The 27059-nt window shown below is 37.2% G+C and overlaps 2 protein-coding genes and 1 pseudogene across 2 annotated transcripts; 2 read left to right on the top strand and 1 right to left on the bottom strand.

Annotated features, from left to right (window-relative positions):
• The first annotated feature begins 1178 nt into the window (after positions 1–1178).
• LOC108056005 (accessory gland protein Acp62F) lies at positions 1179–2483 on the top strand. The gene has a single exon (XM_017139609.3). The coding sequence runs from the start codon at positions 1212–1214 to the stop codon at positions 1557–1559; it is 348 nt and encodes a 115-aa protein (XP_016995098.2). The 5' UTR covers positions 1179–1211; the 3' UTR covers positions 1560–2483.
• On the top strand, positions 2065–3230 carry LOC108056007 (accessory gland protein Acp62F-like). The gene is made up of 2 exons (XM_070214973.1): positions 2065–2254; positions 2836–3230. The coding sequence occupies exons 1-2, from the start codon at positions 2065–2067 to the stop codon at positions 3183–3185; spliced, it is 540 nt and encodes a 179-aa protein (XP_070071074.1). The 3' UTR covers positions 3186–3230.
• A 1390-nt stretch (positions 3231–4620) lies between these two features.
• LOC108055998 (toll-like receptor Tollo) lies at positions 4621–26751 on the bottom strand (annotated as a pseudogene).
• Between the last annotated feature and the right edge of the window lie 308 nt (positions 26752–27059).

The raw sequence follows: 27059 nt of genomic DNA, 5'->3' as shown, positions 1-27059 counted from the left end.
AAAGAAAACTCACACAACGCCAAGTGGAGGTAAAGTTTTCAGCGACAAAAATGTGTCGCATTCGGTAGGCATTGAAATAAATAAAAGTTTCAACGGGGGTTGATCGAAAAGATTATATAGAATACAAGATTTTTTAGATTTATGGAAATCGCTTTTGCTTAGTAAAAAATACTACACGATACTGTTATAATTTATTTATATATAAATAGTAATAACTTATAAATAGCAGTTATCGTTTCTCATAAATAGTATTTTTTATATTACCAATATTTACAAATTTAATACCTTTGACTAACTTAAAATTTAAGAGTTCGTTACATCGAATTTATTTCTAGACTGCAACAAATTGGTTTCGCTTGAACAATTTGTGAGTTAAATATTATATAGAGCGCCACCATTATTCAAATAGTTTATTTTTCATCCTAGCCTTAAAAGCCGAATATGTGGGGCTTGGAAATATGCATCCTGCTGGGATTTTTGATCCTCATCACACTCATCGACTGCAAGCATCATCGGCCAAGCCAAAGGACGTGGGGTTACATTGGATATTGGAAAATTTTGAAAGAAAAGCAACGAAATAAAGGAAATAAATAATAACATAAAATATTAAATTAAAAAATTTGTACAATTGTTACAATTTAAAATGGAAAATTTTATTCCAAAAGTTATTTGAATAATACAAAAAAAAGTCTTAAGAATATACAGTTGCGGTCAAAACAACAGTAGTTTAAAAATATAAAATGCTTTAAAAACATGTTCTTGCGGCATAACAAGACTTTTCTTTTAACTTCACATTATGTTAACCAAATTAGTTCAAATAATAAATCTTTATTTTTAAAAAAAAGTAATCTTAATTTTACTAAAAAATCTGTTGGTGTAACGCAAAGCAACGAATTTTCCAAATATGGTTGTTAAACTCATCCCCGTAATAAAATTTAAATTGGATTGGTGTTTAAACTTCAAAATAAAATTTTTCATGATTTTAACATGTGTGTCAATTTCCAACTCCTGGTTCATGGCCTAAAATTGAAATTTGTTACGATCCGTAATTGATTTTTTTTTATTAGTTATAAATTATTAGTTACGGGTCTGCAACAGAAAAGGGAAGCTTGTAAAATTTTGGATTAGGATGCTAACATCGCGGAAATGAATAAATAGACATACACATTAGGAAACGTTATTAGTTTACTATACAATCTAAATAGACGAGTATGAGGAGCTTGGAAAATTGCATTCTGCTGGGTCTTCTGATCCTCGCTACTCCTATTGATTGCCAGAAGCTGAAACAAGTTGACTGCACGGCCAATGGAACTCAAACAGAGTGTCCTACAGCATGTCCTGAAACCTGCGAGTACTACGGTCCAGGACAATGTTTTAGAATATGTGGAGCTCCTTGTGTGTGTAAGCCAGGATATGTGATCAATGCCAAGATTCCAGCCTGTGTGCTGCTCTCAGATTGCCCGAAAGGTGTAATTAGAACACCACATATGAAACCAAACCAAGTCATCGATAACTTCAAATGCTTTAGTATGAATAAGGACTGTTCGAAACCACAGTGAATGGTGATATAAACACTTTGATTAAAGTATTTTCAGTATCGATTAATGGTTATTTGGTCTTAGTTATTTAAGAGGGGAACGGGAAACAATTTAAAGCAATTAATGTTTGTGAATAAATTATACAAAAATAATAGTTTTTGAAGTTTGGGATACTTTTGGTGTGAATTTGATTGACTTTTAAAAGTGTCCCAACTAACACACTTCTTTTCAGATCGGCGTTTTTTGACACTTTTCAAACCATATTTGTATTTATTTTTCTTAAAAGTTTTTCAAACAAATAATATAAAACAAAAAAAAGTTTATTGTTCCAACTTACAGACCTTTCACCTATTCTATTAGTTACACATTTTTAGTTTGTTAGCTCCACTTATTAGTTTTGCTTCTGGAACAGAAAAAAGAAGTTAGCAAATATTTGGATTAGGATGGTAGCATCGCGGAAATAAATAAATAGGCCATACACATTTGGAAAAGTTACTATTTTACTATCCAGTTTAAAGTCACAAGTATGTGGAGCTCGATAAACTGGATTCTGCCGGGTCTCCTGATTCTCTTTGCTCCTATTGACTGCTGGAAATTGCCACCGAACGCATGCACCGCCAATGGAACTCGAGCAGAATGTCCTACATCATGTCCTGACTCCTGCGAGTTCTACAGCTTAGGACCGTGCTTTCCACTGTGTGGAGCTCCATGTGTATGTAAGCCAGGATATGTGATTAATACAAAGATTCCAGCCTGTGTTCTGCTCTCCGATTGCCCGAAAGATGTAGTTAAAAAGACAACTAGGGTTCAACATATCGATCACTTCAAATGTTTTGGTCACAATTTTGACTGTTTGCTACCGCCGTAAATGGTACACTTTGGATTAAAATTTTTTCGGTACCGATTAGAAGTAGAGCTGTAAATGAAAAAGCCATTCTATACTTATTTGGTCTAACTAACTAATTATTTCAAATAAATCGTTTTTAAAAGATCGGGGTACTTTTGCAGTGACTTTGATTGACTTTTAAAAGTGTCCCACTAACACACCTCTTTTCAGATCGGCGTTTTTTGACACTTTTCAAACCAAATTAGTATTTAGTTTTCTTAAAAGTTTTTCAAACTTTTACTGTTCCAACTTACAGACCTTTCACCTATTCTATTAGTTACACATTTTTAGTTTGTTAGCTCCACATATTAGTTTCACTTCTGGAACAGAAAAAAGAAGCTAGCATCGCGGAAATATATAAATAGGCCATACACATTTGGAAAGGTTACTATTTTACTATCCAATTTTAAGTGACAAGAATGTGGAGCTCGGAAAACTGGATTCTGCTGGGTCTCCTGCACCTCTTTGCTCCTATTGACTGCTGGAAATTGCCACCGAACGCATGCACCGCCAATGGAACTCGAGAAGCATGTCCTACATCATGTCCTGACTCCTGCGAGTTCTACGGCATAGGACCGTGCATTCGAATGTGTGGAGCTCCATGTGTATGTAAGCCAGGATATGTGATTAATCCAATGATTCCAGCCTGTGTCCTGCTCTCCGATTGCCCGAAAGATGTAGTTAGAAAGCCAACTGGGGGTCAACTTATCGATCACTTCAAATGTTTTAGTCACAATTTTGACTGTTTGCTACCGCCGTAAATGGTACACTTTGGTTTAAAATATTTTCGATACCGATTAGAAGTAGAGCTGTAAATAAAAAAGCCGTTCTATACTTAATTGGTCTAAGTTATATAAGAAAGGACGGGATACAATCTAAAACTAACTAATTATTTCAAATTAATCGTTTTTAAAAGATAGGGGTACTTTTGCATTGACTTTGATTTACTTTTAAAAGTGTCTCAACTTGCAAGCCACCTTCGCAGATCGGCGGTTTTAGACACTTTTCGAACAAAATTATTTTTTAGCTATCCCTTGGAAACCCTTTTTCCAAAAGTTTCGTCACTAAAAAACTTAATGTACAAAATTTTGGAGTCTGAGAAACTCGATTGTCATAACTAGACATCGAATTTAAGGTAAAAACATTTTTTAAACGAGCAGTCCAACAATTTTTTGAAGTGCACACAAAATTGTTTCATGTAATGTAGATTATTTTTAACGCGGCATATCATTGCAAATTTGCCCTTGTTCAGTTTTTTTAGCCTACAAACGAAAAAAAAACCTCAAATCCGATGTCTAGTCATAACTTATACCCCTCTCACCTATTCCATTAGTTATACATTTTTAGTTTGTTAACTCCACGTATTAGTTTCGGTTCTGGAACAAAAAAGGGAAGCTAGCAAAATTTGGATTAGGATGGTAACATCGCAGAAATAAATAAATAGGGCATACAAATTAGGAAACTTTATTATTTTACATCCAATTTAAATAGACGACTATGTGGAGCTTGGAAAACTGGATTCTGCTGGGTCTCCTAATCCTCTTTGCTCCTATTGACTGCTGGAAATTGCCACCGAACGCATGCACCGCCAATGGAACTCGAGCAGAATGTCCTACATCATGTCCTGACTCCTGCGAGTTCTACGGCTTAGGATTTTGCAATAAAATGTGTGGAGCTCCATGTGTATGTAAGCCAGGATATGTGATTAATCCAAAAATTCCAGCCTGTGTCCTGCTCTCCGATTGCCCAAAAGATGTAATTAGAAAGCCAACTGGGGGTAGAGTAATTCGCCACTTCAAATGTTTTAGTATGAATAAGGAGTGTTTAATACCACAGTAAATGGTGATATATACACATTGATTCAAATATTTTTGGTACGGATTTACCCTTACGAACTGCTATATTTTTTTCCTTCCGACTAGAAATTGACAAATCTATGATTGATTTTCTATGGAGCTGGAGATATTACGCTCAACACAATTCTCAGTTATATTCAGGCAGTGGAACTAAATTAGTTTAAGACCATTAATTATATTCGTTTCTTCACATTACATCTTGGTTACTTTTTTAAAGAAAGAAATTGATAAAACACTTTAGGATATATTTTAATTAAAAGGCAACGTGAGCCAAAATTATTATGTGGAAGTTGGAAATATTTGCCGTCGTGGGATTGATCATTTGCTCGGTTATTAATTGCTATGTTGAGAAGATCGACTGCACCATAAATGGAACCCAGGCCGATTGTCCCACAGCTTGTCCAGAAACTTGTAGGTACATGGGCAAGGACAACTGCCTTTTGATATGCGGAGGTCCTTGTGTCTGCAACCCAGGATATGTTATCAACCGGGATATTCCCGCATGCGTCCTTCGCTCCGATTGCCCACACGATATAATACAGGAAAGAGGAGGACGTAGAATGTCGAATTTCGATTGCTTTAGTGGAGTAAATACTTGTAGTGCTCTAAAAAATTAATTCTTATTAAAATAGTTTATAGGCCTATTGACATTACGAGACGATACACATAAAAATACACAATAATAAAATTGTATTATATTTTTTAAAACAAAACTTTAATATCTGCCCTTCTCAACATTTTCTCAACTGACTGTTAATGGTACACGTGTGCGGTACATTTGTTGCTTTCAACGATGATGATGCACCAGCAACCACAAACCGTTTGGTATTTTTGCTGCTCTGCAGCAGCGTAAAACTAAAATCCCCGAATTATACAACAAAAAATTAATTAAACACAATTTAGTTTTGTCCCATAGAGATGAACGTGAGCCGCAAAAAACCGCGTTGCGCGAAAATCGCTGCGGTTACTATCCACATATACTATATAGCTGAAAAAGTACAGTGAAAACTTCATAACTAATACAAAAATAAAAATAAATTGTTTCTATGGTACTACCAATTCTTGTATTAATTTTATTCTTACAGCTTAATATGTTTTTAATATATCTTACTTTTTGAACAATACGTGAGCTTTAGAAGTAAATCAAAAGTATTATAAGTTTTATTATATAAAATACAAACATTTAATAAATGTTAAAAGTTCCTTATAGTTCTTTTATTTTACAATAGTACCAGTCGTTTTCATTTAGTGTAAAAACTACTAATAAGTTGTTGTTATTTTTAAAAAAGGTGTTCAAGCAAGATATTGGAAATTATTTAAACTTTTTAATAATGTTTAACATTATAGCGTACGTAGCGTTGCAACAGTGGAAGCTTTACTGTAATCTAGAGCGAAAGAGACAGCGACAGCAAAATTATTGTTATGCAAAGCCATGGAAAAAAGGGCAACGAAAAAGTGACCACAAACAGAAAAAAAGATCCCGGGGACAGGGGCCTCGTTTGAAAGGGGCGGATAGGGTTAGCCAGGGGGTAACGAGGGCTCTTTGCGGCTACTTGACTTAATACCTGCAATAATTATTATAACGATGCAGAGAGTGGGACAGGGAGGGAAACCGAAAGAGAGCAATTCTTTTTATGCAATAAAAATACATATAGCAGCCGGCAAACAAAGTTTGAAACGAGCCCATAAAAATGGCCAGGATAAGCACTTGGACTTTGCATCGAGCGATTTATTTTTTATTTATTTTTATTCATTTACTTTTTTCCGTTGTTCGCTTACACAATAGGATTTATTGCGGAAAGATGTGACTTTGCGAGGACTTTCCCGTTTGCAATTTCTTTAAAAATATATTTTTGTAAACTGAGCATATACAATTTGAATATTCCAATTCCATTTTTAATTGCTATGTATAATCTTGGACTCCAATAAATAAGTAAAAGTTAAATGCAGTCATTTTTTTCATTAATTTTTTAAAATGAAAAGTTTTTTACTTTAAATTCCTTTTTTTTCTGTTGTAGGTCCTGACTTTATTTCTAGCATATTTTTTCGTTCATTTTATATAAGTTTATGTCAATATTTCAATAGCCCAAAAATCGTAAAAGTAAATTTACTTGCCCTATTTATGGGCGTTTTTTTATGGAAAACGATTAGGGGAATCCCTTTGACCAGCGCGACCGTATTTATTCGAAAATGCCATTTGAATATGGAGCGCCCGTGGGCTTTTCCTCCGTTCTCTTTGCTCACGCCTTTCATTAAATTCAATTTAAAAAAGAAAATTTTTAGTGCCCTGCCATAAAAATAACAACCAACAACCAAAAAGGAGCCCGGGGCAAGAGCCAAAAAAGGATCTACGGATGACGACAACGTATCGCGAAGGTCATCAATTACAGGAGGTTCGCCAACCCCTACCCCTAAGCCCCTGTTCCCTTTTCCCTTAACACCCCCTTACCACTCTTGCCGACAACAACAACAACAAGCAGTTGCAAATAACTTGGCTGAAGCCTCACATTATCCGGCCATAAGCACAAGTAGGAAGCTGGTCCTTCAGTCTGGATCCCTTTTATTATTTCTTTTTATACCCTTTCAAGAGGTATGCTTAACTCATCGTTTTAAAACCTGGAACAAAAGATACCAGGAATTATATCTTAAAAATATAACTGATTAAAACGATTTAAATTGTTATTTTTATTACTATACCTATTATATAATTGTATTACATAAAGTATGCTATAAATGTAGCATTAAATAAAAGTTTAAGCAAATTGGATAGAAGCTTTAAACTTTGTAATCCCTCTATCTAAAAATAACTATTTTCAATACAATTTTTCTAGAAGATCGTATATATTGTGATAGATTGTTACTAGGCCCATAAGGGTATGTACTTTTCGTTTGTCCAAGGCTATATTTTTCCAATTTTTGTTCGGCTCATCGTGGGGTAAAAACAAAAATGAAATGCTCTGCAGATATTTCAAAAGCCATTGACACCCTTTCGGCGAGGCGTGGCCTCTGCGGGGTTACAGGCAATGCCTCGGCTTGGAGGCCTGCCTTTGAAAAGCTGAATGACCAAATAAATCATATCAAAGTGTCATATAAAAATCGTAATCAGATTTTGAAGCGCACACACACACAGACGGAGAAGGAAGGACGCAGACAAGAAATATGCTGCCAGGCCTCGCATACCCACACTCGTACGTTTTCCGTAAGCCAACTCCATTAAAAGTGCTTATAAATAAGGTGCTTGAAAGGCAAGTGCACACACACACATGCACACTCCGCCGAGAGGGACACGCACACAGGCACAGACAATGGACATACATACATAGGACCATAACCAACAAACGCTGCACCCAATCCTGATATATCCCCAAAAATGGTCACCCAAAGCGGGAGATGACAGCGTGTCTGATTTCCAGACAAACTCGGATCACGAAGATGTGGTAAGTTTTTGTATCTTAGCTTTATGGTAAAATTTAATTATTATAGTAGTTTAAGTTTAAAACATATTTGCTAACATGGAACAATCTTTACTTGAAATATATAAATAGATTTTACACTCGATCATTAATAACAAAAAATCTAAAGAAATTAATTCTTGTTTTAATATAAAAACTTAGCAGTACATCAGAAAAGTTTAATAATGATTTTTTATAATAATACTATTATTAAATTATATTATTACCATTAAAATATCTATGAAGCGTTTGTTATGTTCTCTTAATTATACCCGTTACTCGTAGAGTAAAAGGGTATACTAGATTCGTGCAAAAGTATGTAACAGCTAGAAGGAAGCGTTTCCGACCCCATAAAGTATATATATTCTTGATCAGGGTCACTAGCCGAGTCGATCTAGCCATGTCCGTCTGTCCGTCTGTCTATCTGTCTGTCTGTCTGTCTGTCCGTCTGTCCGTCTGTCCGTCTGTATGAACGCTGAGATCTCAGAAACTACAAAAGCTAGAAGGTTGAGATTTCCCACACATATTCTTTGGCTTCCTACGCAGCGCAAGTTTATTTTAGCCGAGCGCCACGCCCCCTCTAACGCCCACAATCGCCCACTAACGATTTTAAAATGGGTCCTGCGCCCACATCTTTAAAGCTTTCTGAGAAGTATAAATGCAATTTTGTTGTGTATATTTATACCTATCGAAATGTAGAAGACATTTTTCAAATCGGACCATTCATTAAAAAGTTATACGCTTTATAAATTGTCAACATATATCTATCTCCCTCGCACTCCCTTTAGCTGAGTTACGATTATTAGTCGGGACACCAACCCGACTATAGCGTTCTCTCTTGTTTTTTATTGACTTCATATTCTAGTATACGATCCTTCTATTCAGAGTTCTTATGTCCCTGACATCTCCAATGGTAACCCCAAATGGGTATCTTGCAGCGTAACATAACCCATGGCCCGTCTCTGCCGCACAAAAGTTTTTGAGTGTGTAAATTGCAAAAGACTATTTGACAAACGTCGGTCAAAAGCACAGGACATGACAGAGTGCCAGGACATCGGGGGCAGGGGATCAAAGGCGATGACCGTAAGGACAACCTGCTCGGGATTTCGGTTTAGCACTCTGCAGGACCTTCTCCTCGCTCAGAGGGTTACCCTGCAGTTAATAAAAAATAATGTGCTTCAATGCGGTTTATTCAATTTTATGGTTCGGACTTTTCAAAAAGCCATGCACACACATAAACACTCACTCGCCCGCTCACTCACACACACAGACCATGACTCTCGTCATCTTCTATACACAGAAGAAAATACAATTCTTAATCTTATAATGGGAAAAATTTGTAAATTAAAATGTACAAACGTACAAATTAATTTGTGGTGTAAATCGATATAAACAGTTATAACATAAAAATGGCGTAGTTTTTATCATTACCTTTTAGAGAAGTTATATATAAAAACAAGAGAGAACGCTATAGTCGGGTTGTTGTCCCGACTATCTAATACCCGTCACTCAGCTAAAGGGAGTGCGAACGCTGTGTCGGGTTGGTGTCCCGACTAATAATCGTAACTCAGCTAAAGGGAGTGCGAGGGAGATAGATATATAATTTTTGATTGCGTATAACTTTTTAATGAATGGTCCGATTTGAAAAATGTCTTCTACATTTCGATAGGTATAAATATAAACAACAAAATTGCATTTATACTTTTTTGAAATCTTTAAAGATGTGGGCGCAGGACCCATTTTAAAATCATTAGTGGGCGATTGTGGGCGTTAGAGGGGGCGTGGCGCTCGGCTAAAATAAACTTGCGCTGCGTAGGAAGCCAAAGAATATGTGTGGGAAATCTCAACCTTCTAGCTTTTGTAGTTTCTGAGATCTCAGCGTTCATACAGACGGACAGACGGACAGACAGACAGACAGACAGACAGACAGACAGACAGACAGACAGACGGACAGACGGACATGGCTAGATCGACTCGGCTAGTGACCCTGATCAAGAATATATATACTTTATGGGGTCGGAAACGCTTCCTTCTAGCTGTTACATACTTTTGCACGAATCTAATATACCCTTTTACTCTACGAGTAACGGGTATAACCATTAGTTATATTAAATTTTTTAATTAAAGTAAAAACTTATTGTCTTTTTTTAATGTGTTGGTTGAATTAAAATCGCGCAGATGGTTTTTAATCAGATAAATTAAATAAGTTTCTGTGTAAGGCCTCCTCCTCTCCTTTTCGGAATCTTTGGTTATATTAAAAAGAAAATCGCATTTTTGGCTGGGCGTGGCTGCTTTCTCCCACCCAATGTCCGTGCTTGTAGTGGGCGAATCATATAAAACACACACAGATACTCACACGCACACACACCACACAACAATAATGCGACGATGGACGTTGCCGCCTTTTTCTTTTTTGAATATTTATGAGTTTGCTTTTCAAATTATAGATGCAGAGAGGGTGAAAGTTGGGAGGTGAGAGCTTTATAGTAAGGGATACGGCCATTTGCCCCGTGTGAGTGTATGTGTTTAAGTTCGTGTCTGCATTAGTAGAAGCGTGTCCTGGGCCGGAGGGAATATCACTTTTCCAGATATTTATCAAAATTATTTCCGCGTCTACTTTATTTCCGGTTTTATTGAAAGTTAAGCGGGAAAAGCCTGTAAAAATGTTTATCAAGTTTAAATGCTGGGCTTATGTATGTTTCAACTATAAAATTATTAGTATTTTAGTAATAGTATCTGAATTTCGAAAGGTAATTGTTGAAGCTAAATGTAGCCCTTTTTCCTTAGCTTTTGTATAACATTTATGATTTTAATTATACATAGTGCCAATATGGAATTAAATTTAAATCGAAGTTTTCTACAATTTTCTATAAAAACCCAACACTGTAAGAAATAAACGTTAAATCCATGTTTGATTACATTATCTCTTTATTATTTTTCGAAATATAAAAATAAAATTAGTAAAAAGACAAATTATTTTTAAATATTGTCCTTCTGTAATATACTCATTTGCCGTTATTAATTTATCAATTTAGTCACCGGACACCAAATGCTGTGACACTTTAGTATTCACATCCCTCGTCACTCAACGCAACTTTAATTCGAATCGAACATCTATAATTGCCTTCAATTACATTTATTTATTCGCACAGGGCACAGCCGCTCAAAGGACACTGCCATCCATCCCGATCCTTAATTTTATGTAGCAGACCAAACCAAACTCATTCTCATCCTATGTTGGCTTTGGTCATTGGCCATTTCAATTGGGTATCGCTTTGATTCGCATTTCATTTATGCATGATGACTGGACTCAGGACCAGACCACCGGCCATCGTCTACTATTTTATTTTTCTCGCAATTTATTTATTTTATATGTACATACGCGTGTTTTTTATTTGTCCCGGGCCCTCCCGTTCCGTTCTGGTTTATTATGATTATCATGTTTTATTCAACAATTGATGCGCAAATTGGCAGTTGTCTGGATCATTTACAACTCTACACATACGTAAAAGGACGGGATGGTAGCAGTCACAGGCCTCTGTCAAGGGTCAAGTGAGATGGAGGGTTTGAAGAGAGTTGCCAGGGAACTGTGTTCCACAAATGCATATTCTCATAGGAATTTCAACTGTTAATCAATAATTAAAATAGCACTAGATGCGTTTTAATTGGCTTTAAAAGATTAAATGTAGTTTTCTGCTCTTTTATTAACAAAGTATATTTAAATAGAAGGCCTTTAACTATTATTACACATATTTTAGAAAAATTAAATTTTCCATAAATTTGTATTATTAAATCCAATTTTTGAAATGCTTTTACATGTACTCAGATCCTAAATAAAGAAAGATTAAGATGAACACATTATTTTTAAAAAAATTGTATTTTATTTTTATCGAAAATATCTTTAACAAAGTGGTGGTGTTATTTATAGCGGTAGTAATAAAAATTAAAAATTTTCCATTTCTAAAGCATTTTAAAAACTAAAGCAAAATAAATAAATTTTTATTTTTGAAAATACCCTGCAAATTTCACCAAATACGAAAATCAATTTCGGAACCGATCAGATTTATTTCTGCAGCATTTAACGCTGGTGCCGTGCTCGTCAGCTGCGTGGACCAGGGCGTATGATTAATTTGAAATACAAACAAACCGAAATGGCGAGAAAAGAGAATTGTAAACCGCATTCGAGGGGCGGATGGAGGTGGTTGCGCAACCGGTCATGGGCGTGGCAGAGCGTAAATTTGTAGAAAATGCTTGATTTCCGCGCACGTAATTAAGTCCATTTGTTACCACCCCCCAGCATCCCAGCCCCATTAAATCTTCCTGTGCTGCCCGCAATTGCATTTGTCGGGTGGGGGAAATGTAAGGGTTAAGGGGTAGGGGGTTGCAGTCGAGAGGCGACAATAAACTTATATGAAATTAATTGCGCATGCAGCAGCGGCAGTAGGGTCTAGCGATGGCCCAACATTTCGATATAAATATCGAATCTATGTTAAAAACAATAATTAAAATGTGTAATATATATTTGAATATAGTTTTTAATATATCTGTTACTTGCTTGTTTATTGTCTTAACTTGGATTTTTTATTTAAAAAAGAGATGATTACACTAGTTTACAAAATAATATTCTTGGTGTGCATCCCAGCAATTGATGGCAAATTCTGTTAGTGTTGGACCTCTAGACTACGAAAATAGCATTAATTTTTTTTTCGATGGCACAGTTTTTTTTTAAAGATTTTTTAAAGTTCGAAATGTTAAATTTCGGACTTTTTTCGAATTTCTTCTTATATCTCGGCAGATATCCACCCGATTGGGCCAGTTTTAGTTTTATTTTAAAGTCAATAGATCAGAGTTTAACTTTGCCATACAAATCAATTTGATTGGATAAGTAATGGCAGCGCAGAAACTTGACAAAGATGAAAAATGTGTTTTTTGGTCGACTGTAAGTCGGCTGTATATATCGTAAAAACTCGAAATAAATCCGTTGAAAAATCATAATGGTTACAAACTTAAAGCTTACATCCTATCGAATAAAACAAGCCGGATATGGCCCAAATCCATGGAAAACTGGATTTATGGTGGATTTTTAAAGATAGGATTTTTCCACTTTTTTCGGTTGACAGAGTCCAAATTTAAGATTTATCATAGGCGGCGACATGTAAACAAAAATGAGTGGTGACGACAGCCGGGTCAAAAAAAAGCTAAATTTAAAAGCTAGAAAATTATAAAATAAATTTAAGTTCTGAAAATTCCTTTAAAACATAAAATTGCTTGCGTTATGACTGTGAATATTTTTAATTAAGTACTATCCATTTGGATAATTCATTCTTATGAAAAAAGTAACCTTAATTTCAAAAATTAAATTCACTTTAATAATTTTCTAGCTTTTAAATATCTGATTTAGCTATTTAGTGACCCGGCTGCCAACACCAATTATTTTTGTTTACATGTCGCCGCCTATGATAAATCTTAAATTTGGACTCTGTCAACCGAAAAAAGTGGAAAAATCCGAACTTTAAAAATCCACCATAAATCCGGTTTTCCATGGATTTGGTCCATATCCGGCTTGTTTTATTCGGTAGGATCTAAACTTTAAGTTTGTACCCATTATAATTTTCCAACGGATTTATTTCGAGTTTTTACGATATGGGCACTTCCAAAATGTCGCTCGGGACATTTGCACACCTTTAAAGTTGAAAAAAAATTGTAAAACAATGGATTTTAATTTTAATTATGGGCTTTTCTTTTCACTCTTCCCAAGCTCTATTTTTGGTAAAAATCTTGATTTTGTACCACTTTTAGTTTTTAAGATATCGGTAAAAAACTGCCGTATTCGCTCGGGACAAAAATAGAAGTGGATTTCGGGGAAGTTCATACAACACCAGAAATTAGCGAATTCTGATGGAATATTTGAATGCGATTTTTTTTAGAATGTTGTTCAAACATGTCGCTGTGAAATGCTTTTGGTTTCACTCAAAAATTCTTTGCCGTTTTTTTTTTATGCAGTTTCAACCACATTCGCTCGGGACATGTCGCTCGGGACATTTTTTCCGACTGTTTTGTAAAGCGGATTTCTTTACCTCTATCTCTCAATTGCTGGATGTTTTGCTTTTAACTTAATAGTTTAGTATGTGAATGAAGCATTCAGTTCAGAAAAATGTCACATATTAGCATTCCTATAGGATAAATTAACAATAGAAGACAGGTCCAAAAAATAACAAAAAAATAGCCAAAAACTGATTTTTGCGTATATTGGTGGGGTTTGTCATAAAAATAACCAAACTATACTCCAAATTTGTAGTTAAGCTCAGTATCCAACTAATTAGAAACTAATATCGGGGCAAAATCATGTGGAAATATGTTTTATTCAAGTTTCAAGGTTTTTGGCTTGGTGGACTTTTTTTTGGAAGTGCCCATATATACAGCCGACTTACAGTCGACCAAAAAACACATTTTTCATCTTTGTCAAGTTTCTGCGCTGCCATTACTTATCCAATCATATTGATTTGTATGGCAAAGTTAAACTCTGATCTATTGACTTTAAAATAAAACTTAAACTGGCCCAATCGAGTGGATATCTGCCGAGATATAAGAAGAAATTCGAAAAAAGGCAGAAATTTAACATTTCGAACTTTAAAAAATCTTTAAAAAAAAACTGTGCCATCGAAAAAAAAATTAATGCTATTTTCGTGGTCTAGAGGTCCAACACTAACTGAATTTGCCATCAATTGCTGGGGAGCATTTCGGCTGTAAACTAGTGTTATTATTCTTCTTATTTTTATTACCTTTACTTGGATTTTTCATTTATTCTTATAATTTTTCGGATATGTATTTATGCGCCATTTCATGCTCAAGTTTTCTAAGAATTTGCCGCTTCAGTATCTTTTAACGACTATTAATATTTCTTGTGTATATTTCGACGTACAATATCGACAGTTTCTTCTCGATATTCATCCCTAGCCGAAACTGACGGATAGACAGCTGGACAACTGGGATCGACTGTCGTCTGGCATCGTGGAGCGAAGCTCATGCATTAATTAACAGTCAAGTGTCGATGGAGACTGCCACCACCCCGAAAACATCGCATCAGCAGAGGTGGAGATGGGGAGTATCACACTTTCAACTAATTAAATAGCTTTTGATTTTTGCACACCAGATAAAATTTCAATATTAAAGCCGCTGGGCTCGGACACAGCAGGCAGTCACCGAATCCGGCATATGTTCAATATTTGCATAAATATTTTAATAAAAATTAAAAATGAATGGCCAAGCAGCAGCAAACGGCAGAGGCCGCGGCGAACCCTGGATCCCAGACGAAAAGCGACCAAGGGAAACATTTTTTATTAAAAAACAAGAAAAGGAAACAGTCGGGAAATGGTTTACAAAACGAAAACTTGAACACCCTGAAAGCCAATTCACAAAAAGCACTATAAAATAATTATAAATACGCATTCTCGTCGTGTTTTCATCATGAAATTATTTGGCACGAAATTTTCTAAGAAGTTTTTAAAACTACCAAAGAAGAATTTAATTTACGGGACTCAAAATAGAACAAGTTCCAAGAAATTTAAGTGCATATTTTCTTTATCCAGTTCCTAGAAACTTGTTATGTTTCAAAGTGATTAAATTTATAAGAATTTCTTTTAATTATCGTTGCAGTACATTTTGTTTAGGGCTAATTTGAAAATCAGAGTAACAGCGAAATCTTCCCATTCTTATGGACACAGACTAATTTTATTTAATTTTTACTTTTAAGTTCCATTTTTATTTACTCAAAGTTTTAAAAATTAATTTCTAGAATTTAACTGTGTTTGACGAGTATAAATATAGAATAATAATCCAAATTATTCGACTTTAATAAGAAGTTTTAAATGTTTAATAGATTAATTTTTTTCTTTTACAAAAAATATATTTTTTTAGTTTTTTGTACTAAGTTGTTGCTTTTGTTATTAATTTGTAAATCCTTATATATTAGCTAAGGTACCCTGCTGGAAAAAATATATTCCAGTTGACAAACCGAGGCAGCGACTGCTAACCGCAGCGCGTTGTAAAAATTTGCGCATCGATTTGCGGCCAGACGTCGACGAGGCTCCTGGATCCAGACTCCTGTGCGGAGAAAGGTCCTTGGACCAGGACCAAAACAGGACCAGCAGCGGACAATGCAAGGCCTGGCACAATGGCACGGGGCGAAATGGAATCGTCGGAATCGCCGGGCGCCATTATCATCCTCATCATCGCCATCGCAGTACGGTGGGCCGAAAAATGCAAATGACTTTTCAAGGCTTTGCGCAAGGTGCCAGGCATTTAAAATTACTTCGGGGGAATTCCACTGTACGCAGTTACGGTGTTCCACGGTGCGGATGCGGATGTCGATGCGAATTGCACATTGGCCATGTCTGCAGTTTGTCAAGAGGTCTGCAGGAAAACCCCAAAAAAAGAAAAACAAAGCCCGAAAGAAGATGAAAATGAAAATGCAAAATGAAAAAGAAAAGTCCACAAAATGGAATGGGAGTACAAAATGGAAATGGTAATGTGCGCCTATGTATAGACAAAAGGCCAGCGAAGCGGAGAGGTAGGTTTCAAATTTTACAGAAATGAAAGAAAAGCTAAGTAATTAAATAAATTTAATATTTTGTACAATTTAATGTACAATAAGATTTATATTATTCTTTAAACCAATATTTCCAAATGTGTTTCATTCCTCCTAAAATAATAACTAAATCAATATTAAATGTATAAGAAAGAAATAATTATGTTTAATGCGTTTAAAATTTTATAAGTTATTTTATTTTACTTTATTTAATGACTTAACTGCAACACTACTTAAAAATAAATTGTGAATTCATACGTTATTTCTTTTGACTTTTATACATACCTAATAACGCTGAATACAAAGTCTTAGTGATTTTATTTTAATTAATTGAATTTCAAGTTGTCTCCAAACTGATTATGCAACCTTCGCTGCTGAACAGAGTTTTCCATAAGTTGGCATCATATTTTGTGTGTGTTTGTGGGCAGTTGTGTGTTTTTGTGTGTGTGTGCGGTCTCGTTGATGCCCGGAAAATCCCGACGCGACGCGCCAGTTATTGTTTTGCCACTTCAGTTTCTATTGTTATTGTCAGTTGGGGGAAAACGGGAGAAATTTCAGGGGAAGGGAAAGCCGGACGGATGGGGAAATCATGGTGCAGCGGTTGCAGCTGCAGCATTTTGATGGCAACGACTTTACATCCGTGCATTTTTGTTGCCTTTGTTGCTGCAGCTGCAGCGGCGCTTAAACAATTTAATTTTGATTTAAGTGCGAAATTAAATGTCAGGCAATTCTGACATTTTTTCCCCCCACTTCTGCTTTGCAATGGGCAAACCTGTATGCGTGCTGCAACAATGGCAGCAAAACTAATTCTATTGACTTTGCTAATGACGTAATTAAGCGCATTTGGCAAACGTTGCGTATACGCAACGTGCTCCACTTGCCAGCTGCATTGTGCTTTTAATTAAGTCCATTTTAATGATGGCCATGGCCACAAAAACATTTCAAGCGACGATTAAAAAGGCGGAATAGAGCCCGAAGAGTTCTAAATTCCGAGGTGATTTTCCCACTAAGCAGGGGCGTTGGGCGAGTGAAATATTTTGACAGATTGCGAGGCAAGTGTAAATTTATGCAAATTACATCAATAAAAACATTTCGGTTTTTCTGCGGCTCTCGGCCAGGCCTTTATTATTTGGCCAAGATGGCGAAGCGAGTGGCTGGCTGGCCGCGTGTAGCTCATTTTCTATTAACAACTGCGTCCATAAAAACGACAATGACAGGAATGAAGGCTCTTGGCTGAATTCCGAAGGCCAGAACATTTTCCGAGGGAAAATGGCTAAGCAGCGAAGCCAGCGAAGCGTCCAGGCGGAAAACCAACTACGGGACAGCCTCATTTGCATGTTGCTCAGTACTTCCCCCCAGTGCCGCCGCCCCCTTTTCCACCCATATATCCTGATGAGACCAGCCGTCAGTGTCCCTGCGTCAGGACGTCACAGTCGTCACCATGTGGTTGCGTCTGTGACAGTGGAAATAATTCCGGCGAACGGCGCCACAGTGGTTGAAAATGGGAAAACAAATCCCCAAGGAACCGCCAATTTTCGTTCATATTTCCTTGTTAATGCTGAGGAAATTTAATTCCGAAAATACAACCCTCTTTCTGTTAAACATTAAATATCATGCCTGAAGTGCAGCATTAAATGTACTGAACTTTATGAATATTTTATCTTCTGGCGTTAAAGTTTTTTTTGGTTTTTGGTTATATTTTACATAACAAGTAAAGCTCTTTAAAGTCTGCATGTATTTAAATATTTTTCAACATAATAGTTATAAATGTTTAAATAAAGAAATATTAAATATTATTAATCTTTATTAAATAATCCCAAAATCCAAATTTTGTATTTTGCATGCGTTTTAGTCAATCCACAGAATAAATTTGTTTTTTTATTTACTTTAAAATAATTTAATGAATAAATACCTGTTAAAAAATTGGTTACCGTTCCATATCTTTGTTATATTCCTATTCATTTTGTTTAAGTCTAATATAAATGTCTACAAATATTTAAAAAATTAGGTAACAATGCACTTTTCTTTTTGAAATTTAAATTTTTAATCAGTTCCTTAGAAAATATTTTAAGTACAAATGTAATACCTATTATTCCACTGTTCCAGCTGCGCCTTTGGCTTCAAGTTTCGCTTTTGGGGCACGTTTTTGTCTTTGCCCCTAATTCAGGCTTCAGCGCAGAGGCTAATCAACGCCAGCCAAGTTGGACGGGAATCGTTAGACAGACCATAAACAGAGGGCCAGCGATTTTCTGGAGTTTCTGGGGGTCGGAGGTCGGCAGTCGGGGCTCTTTGGTCGGGTGGACGACGACGGGTGCGTCGTGGCTTTTGGGGCGGCCAAAGAAGACCGCTAAATTTTATTTAATTTTTGTTTAGCCGCGAAAAGTGGCGTATAAAATTTCCTTTGGCTTCAAGGATGAGCGATAAAGAAAAGGAGATGAGGAGGACATAAAATAATGGAAATTGCCAAATGTGACAGCCACAAAGCTGAGAGGGGGGTGCGGACTGGCACACAACGAGTGCAGATCGTATAATGCTCGTATAAATTTTCAAAAAAAATAAGCGAACATTTTCCACGTTAATGCAGCCGCAAAATAGAATTAGCTTTTCTTTTTTGCAATTCTGGGCGCCATGGCTTCGGCTGCTGGTAATCGCCGCCCCCATTTAAGCGGGCAATTTCAAGAGGGCGCACTAAAACCGAACTCCCATATATGAAAACGAAACCGCAACAGTTGCTCCGCCTTTTCGGCCATTTGGGCTCTTTCAAAATTGGCGTTGCTATGGCCAAAATGGCCAACAATAAAAAAGCCGTTTGCTGCATTCTCATGCACGACCAGCCAACCAGCCAAGAAAACCAGCAACAACTTGGCGGGTGGCGGTGTGGGTGGAGTTCCCTGGGTGATTTTCGGTGGGCGGCTGGCCACTTACACAAAACTTTGCACCACCGCAAGGAATAAAGCAAGGAAGCAGCACAAGAAGTCCTTGCAGCGAAACGCATGGAAACAAACGAGCATTGAAATTGAATTTAACAGCAAACAGTTTTAAGGAGCGAAGCATTCGCTACATATGCACTTGAAAAAAAGGAATAAAAAATGTGGCATTAGGAGTATTAACAGAAGTTCAAAAAACAAAATTATATATAATAAGCGGTTTAAAAATTCGTTCAATGAAAAAAAAAATAATTCAGATAAATTGTATGAAATTGGAAAAATCTTAAAATAAAAATTTTTAAAACAAATTACAAAACAAAAACCGTCGACAAAATACATACAAACTAAAACTCTTCAAATAAAATGAATCCACAAGACTAAACTAAAAGTAAATAACAAATTCATCATGAAATTTGAAAAAGTCTGATTTTTAAATACTTTAGCCCTTAAACACTTATTAAACTACCTATTTATTTTTCTGAGTTATATATGGCAAATAGAAGATGAAGAAGGGTGAGACATCGCCGCTAGTGGCGAACTTTGTATGCGCTAATGGAGATGGATGTGCGAAAGCCACACTGCGTATGCGTAATATTCTGTTTTGTATGTATTTGCAGTTAAAACGGAACCAAGAAGGCGGCAATGGTAATTTTTCAATATTACAGCAGACGACAATGGCAAATTGAGTTGATCAATTCGCGACCAAAGATATATTACGAAAACTTGCTGGCAAAACAACTCAAGTGTGGGTGGAAAAGCTTTAAAAAACTAATCAAGAAAACAAATATTTTTCATTTTAATTTAATTTATTTATTTCAGTACCCTACATCTTATTCTTTAACTACAGAAACTCCAATAAATGACTTAGACTGTTTGATTTCGAAGCTATCAATCAACTAATACACATTCTAGTCATTCTAAGCTGGCTTTCCCACAGTGATCAGCTAATCACAGGACCCCCAGTGGCTGCAAATATACCCCGTCCATGCCAACACTTTCTAAATCCACAAAGCAAGCTAATACCCTTCCCCTGGGCGAAACTCTCCTTCGAACCAATGGACCTCCATTCGAGCATAGCAATTTGTGCAGTGTGCAATGTTGCCTGGCTTTCTATGGGATATCAGGAATAGCGTCATTTGCCACGTCTGCGACTTATCGCCCAAAGAAATGTTCAGCGAAATAGATTTCTACAGAGGAAAGCTGCACGGACGATAGCAACTTATGTTGCGGATAATACAACGGATTTCATTATTTCGGCACTTACGAGCGAATAACCACTAAGCAATTCCAACGACCCAAGTCCTTTCGCCTGAATGCAAAAACAAACTAAGGACAGTTATACACTTTAAACCTGAACATAACTGGCAAGAATGGAAGAAATGAGCTCGATAAAAGGGAAAAACGTGGCAGATTCAAGTTCGAACAACGAGTAAATGAGCTGTCAAAGTTTTTAATGCAGCAGCCGCAACTGCAGCAGCAACAACTGCAGCAGCAACATCAGTAGCAGCAGCATCAGCAACAGCAGCAACAACAGAAACAGCAACATCAGCCACAAAAGCAGCCAAGAGCACGAGCTAGACAAGTAAATCTTATTGTGCAGAAAATGGCAAATTTCCCCAGACGGCCAAAACCAGCCAAAGCAGCCAGTCAGCGGAGGTTTGGGGGTGGTGCACTGCAGAAGATACACTTGAAATACAAGTAATTTTTTGCAAATATAACAAAAACTGTAAATAGGCGAAAATTCTAAATATAACATCTTATTAACCATATTTTCTTAAATTATTTTAAATGTTTTCAAAATTGTTCAAAGTTGGTTTTATAGAGTCACTTAACATTACTCGAATTCTTAGATTATAAAAATAGAAAATTTTACTATAAATTAGTTCATTAGTTATACGTTTACTAAAAAATATAATGGAAATGTAGAACAAAGTTAATAATATTACACACATTTTGCTATTTATTCTTTATTGACTTGTAAAACTGATAGTTCTAAGTACTAAAGTTGACTATAAATAATTTAGTACCCATTATTATTTTACTTTGAGAAAAATCTAGATAGTTGTAGAAAATATTTTTCAGTACACTAGTTTGTTTTCGTTGGGAAGGGGATACTTAGAAGTATTTTCGCAGCATTGAGCGAGCGTTTGATTGAGAATGTATTGTATAATTTCCCGAGCGTATTTAGTGCCAAGACGCAAAAAAGGCAACGGAAAAATGCGCAATATGAACGGCGGCAACAACAATTGGGGGTCTCAAAAGTCTGCAAACAACAAAGGCGGCAAAAAGCAAGAACGCTGCGGGGTAGACAGCGGAAGTTACCATGACAAGTGTCAAATGTTAAATACTTTATTAAGACTTTTTTTCTCCACCGCTGAACGGAAACTATGAAGGAAATGCTTCAACAAAGTGAAGAAAAGATGGGATCCCTTTAGATGAAAACCGTAAAAAGAAAAGGATATCAGAAATTGAAAATTAACAAGAAAGGAAGCTAGCTTCGGCAAGCCGAAGCTTATATACCCTTGCAGATTATTCCTATTAATTTACAAATCGCAAAAATGTTAAATTTCCTATTATTTTATATTAATTTTTCGATCGTTTCTACGGCAGCTATATGATATAGTAGTTCGATCTTTTTAAAATTAAAATCGAATTTCGGAAATATTTAAAAATAGTCATATCCCAGAGAAGAAGGGAATGTAATAAAAACCAACAAAGATATAATTTTTTTCCCATTAATTTCCATTTAATTTTTCGACCGTTCCTATGGCAGCTATATGATATTGTGATCCGATTTAAAAAACAAAAAAACCGAAATAATATAAAGTGCTTTTAGTTTCCGTTGAAAAATTTTTGAAAAAGTGTTTTATGAAAGTTAAATGTTACTTTATAATTTAAAAAAACATAGTTTTTGCTTTGTACTTTTGTAACAAACATGCATTAAATTCGAATTTAATGTGTATAATAATAAAGAGTCTTAAATAAATATTTTTTAACCCTTGAAAATGTAGATGAACGATTTTATTGTCCATATTGGCGCGGCTGCACTCCACCACATTCGAGGTCCACGACTGATTATGTAGCAGGAGCACCTGTCGGGACACTCAATTTTGCAGTCGCAGGCCTGAAAGTCTCAGGAGTGAAACAGGGCGATTTGGCCTCGATCAGACCAGACGACAGTGAATCTGGTCGAGATCCATGAAATGCGGCTGGGTGCGCGACTCGCGGTTCACCTTCTGCAGCCAGTCCAGCCTGCAGTCGCACTCGTACACCCAGAAAAAAATATGGACTTAAAACCCAAAAAATGGACTTAAACTAAGGTAATATGGACTAATTTTGGACCTAAGGAATCTTAGACTTGTTTTAAGTCCTAACACACTGACTTGTTTTAAGGCCATGATGGTCTTAAAAAAAGCCCATATTACCCAAAAATTTAAGCATTTAGATATTCATCTAAACTTACAAAAGCAGTTAGCCACTCGAAAATTTAATAAGGGCGTAGCCCAGAGGAAACTATGCCAGTTCCCGGTTATTTTGAACCGTGTTCGAGTCCAGTACAAGACATGTTTTATTTTTTTTTTTTACATTTATTTTTTAATTTTATTGTTGTTCTTATTTTTTATTGTTATTAGTAAATGAATTTTACAACTGAAAAAAACTTTCAACTCATTTGCACCAGTGGGATTCGAACCGGGGTCCTCTCGCTTCAGGGGCAGACACCTTACCAGTCACACCATCAGACACTGTTAAGTACATGTGTCTAAGCGACACATAAAGTCATTTTTAAAATTTTTTATTAGATAAAAATTATTAAAATATTATGTGTACGCCGCACTCTCTTACTAAGCTAACATCTCATATGGATAAGATAAACATTGTTAATTTAACAGCATAGCTAACATATTTAGGACTATTTTTTATATACAGTTGTGATAGATGAAAATATACTGATATATACTGTTGAGAATACTCTTACAAAAATTCAGAACGATCGGAGCATTAGAACCGAAGTTGTAGCTATTTATAGCGCACTACCACTACCTGCACATCGGCCGTTACAAACTTGAAACTTTAAACGCGATTATCTCAGAATCTTGTTTTTTCGAAATTACCTTTGCGGTGGACACGATTACTATAAAACTATTAATCCGATCGACACAAAATTGACCACTTATTTATTATAACAATAGCTAGTCCTTGAACGAAGGATTTAGAGCGTCTTTAATTGCATATTATTTTCCTTTTAGGGATACTTTTCCTAAAAATACATTGAAGCCAAATCATCAAACTTGTGGCTGTCCATACATTAAGTAATTAGCAAATGATTACTGTATGGCAAAAAAAAACTAAATGTATAGTTTTATACGTTTTCGCTATATAAAAAATCAACACAATAAAATTAATTAAACATTTTCTTGAAAATATAAAAACAAATACATATATTATTGTTTATAGACTATTTTTTTTAAATATACTCATATATGGGTAAAATTTTGATAAGTACCAAGATCGTAATTTCCTTCCGAATAATAAAAAATTATTTGTTTTTATTTTTCGTTAAGGGGTTATATACCTTTTTTTTTTCAAAAAAACGAAAATTTTTTTTTTGCTGATTCCTAAAGTATATCCCCTAGAGAACATCTTCCCAAATTTTCATACAGATCCGAATAATAGTTCGATAGGAAAACAGCGTTTTGCCGCGCTCGACTTCAATAGTTGCAACGTCAACGTAAAACTTTGAATGCGATTATCTCAAAGTCGTGTTTTTCCAAAAGTGCCTTCGCTGTGACCACGATTGCGCAAGAACTATTTGATCGATCTTCTTCAATTGAACGATTCAGTTTTTATGCGTCAATTTTGATTTCGCAGAAAAAAATTTATTAATTAAATTTTTAGTACTCGAAAAATCAATTTTTTGGAAAAATTGTTACTGTATGCAAAAAAAAGCAAATATTCTTAAAAAAAAACGTTCACGAACTCGGCACAATCATTACGAATAATTTAAAAAAAAAATTAAGAAGATCGATTAAATAGTTCTTGTGCAATCGTGGTCACCGCAAGCCGCTATAAAAAAAAAGGGTTCCGAGAGAATTGCCATAACTTTGTAAATTATTCATATATTTTCAAGATCAAACGCTTGTTGTTTCGATAAAAACATGTACTATCAAAAAATAATAACTTCAGTTTCATAAAATAATTGCTACACACCTGAAAAAAATCCAAAGTTCCCTCAATTTTTTTCGCTCAAAAAGGTATATAACCCCTTAAAAAAAAAGTTTTTTTGTGTTGTTTATGGGCATGTGCTATTTTTCAGGTAGTGGACTATATTTCACGATTTTAATTCCTTAAAATCTATGGCCTAAAATTGAACATTTATGGCCATTTTTACTATTTTTAAGTCCACAATGGCCTTAAATCACCATTTTAGGCAATGTAGTCCATGTTTCCTTAAATCTAGGAATTTTTTTTTTCTGAGTGTAGGCATTGTGGCCAATGTAGAACTCGGGAATCTCCCGATCCTCGGCAATCGGCGACAGCCGGAGGGCGTTGGGCTCCAGGGTGGTCAGGCGATTCCTTACCAGATCCACCCTGGTCAGATTGGGCTTCTTGAAGAACGTGTACGGCTGGATCTTGGCGATCTGGTTGTCGTTCAGGAAGACCACCTCCACGCTGTTCGGTATCGAACTGGCCGTGATCTCCGTCAGCATATTGTAGCTGGCATCGAAGGTGCTCAGACTGAGTTCGCTCTCGATCTCGAAGTAGTTGCCCAGCTGGGTGATCCTGTTGGCCCGCACATCCAGCCACTGCAGGCCGATGGGAATGTGCGAGTAGTCGAATTTCTCGAGACGATTGCCCGAGATATTCAGCCACACCAGATTGGGCAGCTCGGTAAAGAGACCAGCAATGGACTTTAGCTGATTCCCGTCCAGGCGGATGGCCTGCAGTTGGCTGTTCCTCTGCAGGAAACCCGCCTCGATCGTTTTTAGTTTGTTCTGGGACAGATTGAGGATCTCCAGGGAGCTCATCCGATCGAAGACCCCGCGCCGGATGTGGGTGAGCGAGTTCTTCGCCATCCGGAGGCCTAACAGATTCTCCAGCTGCGTGACGCTTGTGTTCTCGATCTGGCCGATCATATTCTCGCCCACATCCAAGATCTTGAGCAGGGGGACATGGATCAGAGCCTCCGGCACGGCCTGCAATTTATTGTCATTCAGATGGAGATCCTGCAGCTGGCTGCAGTTGATCAGGGATCTCTGGTCCAGTCGGTTGATCCTGTTAAAGTCCAGCGAGAGCACCAGCAGATTGTTCAGACCCTGCAGAGTACGCTGCTCGATGACGGAGATGCGATTGTGCGAGAGGATGAGGGTGTGCAGGTTGGTGAGATCCGCAAAGATTCCCCCAGGCAGCTGATCGATGTAGTTCTCCTCCAGCTTCAGGATCTGCAAACTGGCGAGGGGCCTAAAGATGTGCGCCTCTAAACGACTGATTTTATTGGCCGAAAGATCAAGCATCATTAGACGCTTGAGACCCACAAAGGTGGCTGCGTTGATCCACTGCGAATTCAGTTCGTTGCTGGCCAAGTCGAGAACCAAGAGTTCGGCCAGCTCACCACAGATTCCGGGGGCCAGGACATTGATGGAGTTGTTGCGCAGATAGATCTCCTGCAGCTGCTTGGTCTCGGCAAAGAGTTCCGGGGGCAGGGAGGTCAGTCGGTTGGCCGACAAATCCACCACCCTCAGCGAGAGGAGACCCTCGAAGGCGCGATCCGCCAGGAAGCTCATGCTGTTCTTGGCCATATTCAGGTGGGTAAGACGCCCCAAAGCCGACAGCATGGCCGTGGGCAGGCTGACCATCTTGTTGGCACTCAAATCGAGGCTCTGCAACGTGGAGCCGCAAACGCGGGCCTTCCGCGAACTCAACGAGGCGCTGAAGTAGAAGTTGCTGATGTCCTGGATCTTGTTGTACGAGGCATTCAGGTGCTGCAGCGACTTCAGAGGGCACACCATGCCGTCTGGTATAAGCCAGATGTTGTTGAGACTCAGATCCAAACGCTCCAGCTGGCGGAACTCCACGAAGCTATTGGAGGCCATCTCCAGCGACATCGTCGACCAATCGCCGTTGTGCGTGCGAATGGTCAAGTTCCTCAGCTCCTGGAGACCTCGGAACGAGCCATCCGTGAGGTTGCCCAGCTTGCAGTACTCAATGGTCAAATCCCTGAGCTCCACCAGTGACCTGAAGCTATCGGCACTCAAGCTGTTCTGGAGGAACAAAGCGTCTTTGCACTCCAGGCGCAGACGCACCGTGTTCTGCGGCTGGATCACACTGAAGTCGGTGCTCTCCAGCTTCGAGTTGATTGTCCTCAGGTGGCAGACCAGTGTGATGTCGTGCTCTCTGCTGCCGGACCAGTGGCACTCGTGGGGCGCCTGGTACAACAACGTCACCGCAAAAATGGGTATCACCCAGGTGGCAATCAGCACGTACAGCATGTGGCTGGTGGTCAGCATTTTCGGGCGGTTCCCAAACTTCGAAAGGGGCTTCCAAGTGGGGGGTGCGATAGCGCGTTTGATAAATTGTGTTCTAAATTTTCTCGAGGTGATATTTCTTTTTTTTGTTTTATCCGCTAACATAAAAACGCGCATCCACTCGGCGCGAAGTCAACTCAAAAACTGATCGCTCTCTTCGGCTTTCGGCCAGCAGCAATAGCATTGGGCTTAATAGCATTGAATTGCACTCGGCGGGCAGGTAGAATTTGCATTGGGTTATGACACAAATGACAGATGGGTTGTGAGATCGCTGCAGATGGGCAGGTGGA

Source organism: Drosophila takahashii, chromosome 3L, assembly GCF_030179915.1.
Source record: "Drosophila takahashii strain IR98-3 E-12201 chromosome 3L, DtakHiC1v2, whole genome shotgun sequence".
In the NCBI taxonomy this organism is placed as follows: domain Eukaryota; kingdom Metazoa; phylum Arthropoda; class Insecta; order Diptera; family Drosophilidae; genus Drosophila; species Drosophila takahashii.
Note: the sequence above shows the minus strand (reverse complement) of the source record. Positions and strands in the feature narration are given on the sequence as shown.